The sequence below is a fragment of the Limanda limanda genome, chromosome 2, assembly GCF_963576545.1.
Source record: "Limanda limanda chromosome 2, fLimLim1.1, whole genome shotgun sequence".
Lineage (NCBI taxonomy): Eukaryota > Metazoa > Chordata > Actinopteri > Pleuronectiformes > Pleuronectidae > Limanda > Limanda limanda.
In genome coordinates, this window is record NC_083637.1 from 25,543,409 (window position 1) to 25,551,006 (window position 7,598).

At 40.0% G+C, this 7,598-nt stretch overlaps 1 protein-coding gene across 1 annotated transcript in view; it reads left to right on the forward strand.

Annotated features, from left to right (window-relative positions):
* Nucleotides 1-7,598, forward strand: part of rgs12b (regulator of G protein signaling 12b) — a 45,447-nt gene that overhangs the window by 5,037 nt on the left and 32,812 nt on the right. Inside the window, 1 exon segment of the mRNA XM_061092502.1 lies at nucleotides 4,776-4,895. Within this exon segment, the coding sequence (XP_060948485.1) occupies nucleotides 4,776-4,895 (120 nt within the window).

Here is a 7,598-nt window from a genome sequence, read left to right on the forward strand (position 1 = left end):
AAATTCGTAAACACTTGTTTTTTAAGACTCTAGATTCAATGCTTACCACGTTCACTTTTTGTACCTGCTATATAGTAGCCAAGGTTTCCATAATAGGGCATTCATTGAAGTTGTGTTTCCCTGAGCCAGTTTGTGGATTGTGGGGCTTTTGGAAGAGTCGTGTTAAATCTGACCATGAGCTGAGAAGCCCGGGCGGCAGGTAGAATTCTCATCACACCCCTCTGCTGTGGAAATTTACCCTGACTAGTGTATGTCCAAGGCTACAGTTTATTGAGGCTATAAATCCATCTGTACTCATCCCTCTGTTATCGCATTTTCACCATCTCTCCCTCAAGGCATCGAATTTTGACTCAACTGAACTCGTTCTGTCCTCGAGAGAATTCTCTCACTTGGACGGGACACTTTTCAGTGGTGTTTAAAGTTGTTATAAACAACATCCACCTCAGCAAACTTCCCTGTGCTGTAGTGAATAATGTGAATGCTGCAGTGGGATCTCTACCCAGACTTAGTACAAGTGAATTGATAAGTTATTTATTCCTGCTGCTCCGGTATCATCAGGTCATGTATTATGCACCAAGCGGCCATCTGCCTTCACCTGAAAACCACCTGTTTCCCACCGTAATTAGTCAGTGGTAGGAGCAGGTGATGTGTATGATAAAGTCCTGCTCATACATGCACTGTGTGAATTTGTGTGTGAAAAAGCTCTTTGAGTGGTCAACAAGACTAGAAAAGTGATATATATATATAAACCCAGACCGTTTTAAATACAGACCATTTTGTTTATTTCACACAATATATATATACAAAATACATAAATGTTTTAGTATGTGTTGGGTGTGGTAGAAACCACTGACATCTTTTAAAAGACAAACCCAAATAACAAGAGAAATTCAAAACATACTGAATCTTCAGTACAGGTTCTATATTAGTAAAAAAGAGAAAGTTCGATGAATCTTAGTAAAACAGAAAAAATACATTACACATCAATTAACTAGTCTACATTATACTTTATATACTATACATTAAATAACCCTACAACCCATCAGCTGAATTGCTGGTAAAAAATGGTCAATCGTAACAAGTAGCCAGTAAAGATCTGCCCCGTCTCAGTCTGCATTTAATACAAATGAGTTTCTTGTTTGTCCCTGACACTTAAGGAGGTTGTTGCTTCCCCTAGTCAAACTTGTGGAGGTCTGGGTCCGAGGGGAAACCCCAGGGGAAAAGATGAATTGTTTACAAGGTCAGGGTCAGTAGACAGGAGGTTGGACGTCAACCTCTCTGAACAATGTTCTCAGACTGGACAGAGTGTTGAAAGCTGTCCCAGGAAGCCACGATTACTTGTAGCAAAGATCTTAGTTTTTCCTTCCATATACTTTATTCTTAAGAATTACATTGATATTATTGCTGACTTGCTTCCTATAGTGTATAATATGTAGCATATATAAGTTGTTTTCCCATATTACCTGCTTTTGTCTGCCACAAGGTGGCACTGTTTTATCATCTAAACCATAAACCTCCCTGCAAACCTCATGCGCATCCATTGTCAATTGAGAATAAAAGCTGAAGTATTTGAATACGTTGTTTGGTACAAGACATTAATCTGTACAAATGAAGTAGATGTGGCTATAGTTTACTCATGGGGTGGGAATTATAAGGAAATGTCATATTGGATAAAAACACTTAAATGTATAATTGATACAGAAAGCAATTTAATTGTATGAATATGACACATTGTTCATCCTAAATTTTCACGTTCATTTAAAAGATATTTCTTCCGTTTTTTGCAGTTTTCAATGAGGCCTCGTTGTGCTGCTGCAGTGTCTGTTTTTATAAGAAATAAGTGGGATATTTGTGTGTGTTTGTACTTCGCTCTTATGTTGACAGCTGTTTCAGTTGTAAACAGGAAAGATGCCTTGTTTCTGTGACATCTACCGCGTATGTGTGTGTGATCAGAGTTTGAGTTTTCCACTAAAATGTTCTTTCTTTCAGATGTTTCTGTGAAAGCGCTGAAGTGCAGCCACACCCAAAACAAGACGCCGCACAACATCAACATGTTATCATTTCCTTTTTATAGTTAGAATCTTTACTCTCTGAGAGTCAATTTAGTTTGGCTTAAGCGTAAGTGCTATAATAATTAAGATGTTAAAACTGAGCAGGTTAAATGGGGGTCACGTGTGAATGTTTGTGTCTCCATATGTAATCTGTGCTGACTGATACACGCACACTTTGTTTCCAGGCAACACTACTGGTCATCTCCTGATGAAATGCCAACAAGACCTGTTCCTAATCAGCCAGTTGGATTCAACATGCGCCACAATTGGCCTCTGGATCCTGACTGTCAACATCGATTAATTACTCATTAGTTAACGGCTCCTTTGGCGTATGCTCTCTGCTTGAGTTTAAGGAGATTAGCCAAATGCCATTTGTGAGCGGATAGAAAGAAGAGGAGAGTATTTGTCTTGTTCTCTGGAAGCAGAAGAACAACAGTTGTTAAAAAGCTAATTGTAAACTTGTGAAGGCTACACAAGCCTGTCCTCTTTGGTTAAGTGCACCACTCACTGTGGTTACATCATTGTCAGATGGTCTCTGGACAATAAATCCTGATGAACCAATGACTAATTTTCTAGAGCCCATTTTACTCAACAGTTTTATGGCATCATGAAGCAGCTGGTCAGTTTAAACTTCATTCCAGTTTCACAGCATTAGTCTTTACTTGCACATTATTTTTGTGTGTATTTTTTTTATCAGTGTGAGTACACTGAGCAAACACAATAATGACACTATGATCGATAATGAAATCTTAAGCTTCTTGCTCTGCAGGTGTTGTTGTTATCATGACCATCCCATGGTTGTGTGTCAGTGTGTGTGTCTCTGCTATGCGTGGTTGTGGGCTGACTGAAGTACTGTACAATGTGGTGCTGCAGGCACAAAACACAGGACTATACATGCCTGTGTCCACCATGTGGAATTTAACATTTAAGTGGAAAGAAAAAAATGCTTCTTAAACAGGCACGAATGTGTACCAGCAGGGCTTCAGGCAATGTTGCACACATCCCCTCATATAGGCTCTGATATAGGATTCACATGTGCTATGTGTGTCTTTTTGTGACCTTTAACACTTAGACATTTCATTTTCAACAACACCTTTTCCATCACACTCTCTCTCACACACACACATACACACACAAAGGGTGAAGGAAATAGTGTCATGCTGTTTATGAACGTGTTATTGTTAAAACATGTTTCAACTGGATCACGGTTTGGATGCTAATAACAAACAGATTCTCAAGACAGGTTTTGATGGAAAGCCTGTTTAGCTCAGAGCATTAAAACCATCAGTGAACTACAGTGTTACTAACAGATTAAGTAAGACTTTAGCTGCTGGTTGCCATGGGTGTTGTCCAGCACAGCAGCAGCACAAAGACTGTTAAGACTCCATGTGCTAATATTAAAAATCACATTGATCATTTGACTTTCCAGCAGAAATAGTGAGAGAAAAGCAGAAGAATAAGATAAATGTTCTTTGCCCCTGCCAAGGAGGATGCTCTGTTGTTACCCCTGTATGTTTGTCTGTTTGTGGATTACACAATAACTACTGAACGCATTTCCATCAAACTTGGTGACTTGATGGGACATGGCCAACTCGTAAAATATTCTTTAATTTTCAAAGGCAATATTTCATGGATCTTGAAAAGAAGAATCAGACCTATTTAATAAACTGATATCTATGAGTGTGTGCAATTTGATGGGATTTAAGGAGGTATTTGCTCTAGTGAGGTCCATTGTAGTAACAGTATTTATTTGGTGTATCTTTGTTGTGCTGGCTAGACAAGTAGCAGAAACCTTTATCGAGATAAGTTTTCAAATCAGTCAGTATCGATAATTAACATGATAAATGTCTCATTAATATTTCTCTTAAGTTTTTTGTGAATGAGTGAAAGTTGTGGTTTTAAAGTCTTCTGACAAACAGTACAACACATTTTACAAATCTGAAGTAGATCAATTTTGTGTTAAATCTCCATGTGCTTATAAATATTTATATATATATAACTTATGGCATATTGTTATTGATCAAGTGTATATTACAATAATTATTAGTATTTTTGTATTGCCCAAAATGTATATTTCCATACATTTTTTAGGTTTTCTGAATGAAAGGGTGATGCCAATACCAAATTTGATATTCGGCAGTGTTATATCGCCCATATAATTTTTTTAAGAATTTGACTAGGATATATATCTACTGATCTTAAAGTTGAACGTAAACTTCCCTGTGCTGTCTGTGGGTAAAATATGTAATGGAGACATAAAGTAATCAACTTGCAATCTGCTATGCGTTGGTCAGGCTCTAATTCATATATTTTCATGTGTATGTTTTATTTTATCAGTAAAGAGTGACAGAAATACGTAAGAGCAGAGAGAGAGACAGACAGAGGCACCCCCCACATTCATCTGCTTTTCTGTCATTATTTCTGCTGTTAAAAGTCGAATGATCATTGTTTGCTATTTATTCAGAGTCATTCACTTCTACATTCTCACAGAGGGGAGGTTCCAAGTCAACCTTTCATTTCCGCTGACTTTACAATGAAGTACCTTATTGGGAGCTCAGCAGGAGCTGCTGACGGAGGCGAGACGCTCACTTTCCCCTCGAGCGTTCTCACCTGCTGGACTTTTGTTTTTGATCATCACCAGCCTGCTTGTCTGATGTGTGGCCACTGCCCTTGTTGTACTTCATTCTGAATGCTAATTGAAGATGTGTGTCTTTGTCCCCTCAGGGCAGTCGGTTCCGTGGTCTCACGATGGGCTTCCCTCCTCTCCCGCAGCGCTCGGCAGCCCGACGCTCCTTCAGACGCTCCAAACGCCACAGCATGGCCCGCTCCCTGGACGACTTGGAGGTAAGAGTGTCCACACACACACACACACACACACACACACACACACACACACACACACACACACACACACACACACACACACACACACACACACACACACACACACACACACACACACACACACACACACACACACACACACACACACACACACACACACAGCATTGTATGTTAATGCAGTGCTCGAGCTCAGTCTGACCACCGCGTTGTTGTCACATTTGAGCCACACGTGCACCATCCATCTCTAATAATAGCAGCATCATGAGTGTCATACATCCTCACATGATAGGTCAAGCCCTCTTCTCACATCGCCATGGCAACTTGCACACATACTCATGGACAATGCCTTCTTATAGAAAGAGCCCTGAGACATTGCAGGCCTATAGATATTAAGATATCTTTGTCATTAGATAGCAGAGGACTACTGAGGTTACCGTTTGCTACTTGCAGCCACACATTTAGTGGAAAAGCATTTCTGAGGACTGGGTGCTCTACGGCTATACCGTTACAGGAATTATACTTTTGTTCTCCCTTTAGCTGTAAGAAATGACCTGATATCCAGTCATTTGAGAGCCATGAGTTTCCCCTAACAATATGCCCATTTAGTTCTTCTTACAACATTTTATAATTAGAAAGTCTGCAGTAGCTGCTGTATTACTCTCGGCAACAAATGATACAATGGACCGCTATCATGGTTATCGCAGTAAATCCTTGCACAAGGTTATACTTATCATAATAACGATGGGTTTCAAATCTATGGTGTTTCATTTCCAGAATCTCTATATATTTATCCATAGTATGTTTTATGTTGTGTGTGTGTGTGTGTGTGTTTGTGTGTGAGAGACCAGAAACAGAGTCCTGCTGTCTGTGATCACAGTTCATAACAGTAGTTTTGCTCCAAAGATAGAGATCAGAAGAAAGCTAAACGTTTCCGCCATTTAGTGGCTATACTGAGGCAGCCTGGGAGCAGATAAGGAGATCCCACACTGTCGCTTCAGTAGTGAGACTTGTTTTGGTTAATATACTGTACATATTTTGCATTTTTGTCTTTATTGGATAGCTCAGTAGACAGTGACAGGGTAAACGGGGAAAGCCTGGGAGAGACAAGTTATTACATGCTAAGAAAATTTGAGATGGGTTTCAAACAAAGCTTATAAAGTAAAGTTCAAAGTTATAAACCATATAAAGAGGAAATGCTATTTGTAAATCATGTGTTGCCAGAGACTATGCCCACACATTTCTAGTGTTGTTTAGCTTCACCTCAAACTATAATTAATTTGTGATTTGACGCTGTGTTAATTTCCATGTTGTACTGAGCCGACAGAATACATCACAAAACTAGAAAGGCTCTCACTAGAGTGTTGGACCCAGTCTCCTTAAACCAAACAAGCTTCACCAATATGTACACAATCATTTATATCAGTTCCCTGAATAGATTTTTTTCCTGAAAATCCATGGTAAAGAAAGTGTTATCCTCTTTTTTTAGCCTGTATCTGTGCCAAAGTTTAAAGGTTTTGGTTTTTTGGCCCAAGTCCCATCCTTCCACTTAATTTCAAGAAAATCGATTCAGTAAGTTTTGCATTTTTCCTGCTAACACTCAAACAGCAATGAAAACATAGCAACGTATCTTTCAATCATTATTATTAATCACATTCATTTCATTTTAGTCATTAGGTGGTAATGTCCTGAGCACTAGTGCTTTGCTGCACACATTTCAATCTCCCACCATTATGTGTGCTCTATACAGGGGTAGATGTATCTCCGTCCCACTGCCAGGCCATCCCATGGTCTCTCTCGTCTTTTCTCCTCACAACCCCTCCACCCTCACTCCCCTCTATTCTACCTTTTTCTTCCGGTCGTTAGGCCTTTTTCTCTTCGTTCACATTCGGCAATGTCGATTAACAGAGAGGGCTTTGTGTTGTGAGAGGGGGAAGGACGGAAAGATTGGTGTTTGTGTGTGTGTGTGTGTGCCTGCGCATGTATTAATGTGTGTGTGTGGTGAGGTGGTGGGGGGCAAAGTGTTAGCCTGCACTTCTAATGAGCTCTGATGAGCAATAAGCTGACATTGTCCTCGTTAGTGAGGCCACAACACAAAAGCGTTACAGACACACACAGTGGACAGACACACACATAGACACACATACTGTATATATGAAGAGCTGGGCGCGCACATACACAAACAAGTTGCAACCCACTCCAAGTCGGCAACACAAAAACACACTGATGGATATATAAACCATACATCTACACACATAGTCCTCCTTATGTTGTTTCATCTGTCATTTTCATAAAGCGATTGAAGTGTGTGTGTGTGTGCGTGTGTGTGTGTGTGTGTGTGTGTGCGTGTGTGTGTGTACTGTATGTACATGTGTCTGCAAGAGCTTGAGGCTTCCTTCTGATCTCGTGATGGTTCCCATTATAGAGCCTACACGGACTAACAGATACAAACACACAGCACATAACACATATGCGACACATAGCAACGCTCACAAACAAACAAACAAACAAACAAACAGACAATGTCTTATGACAGCTAGAGGGAAGAAATCAGGCTGTTCACATCAGCTCTCCTGCAACTGTGTGTGTCTGGATTACAGTGGCCTCATGAACTTCTTTGCACTCATACAAACAGGCCAAGGGAAACTTTCAAAAGATTACCTGAGTAACTTTGCCGAATCTGAAACAAGTGAGGTAACCGGCGAA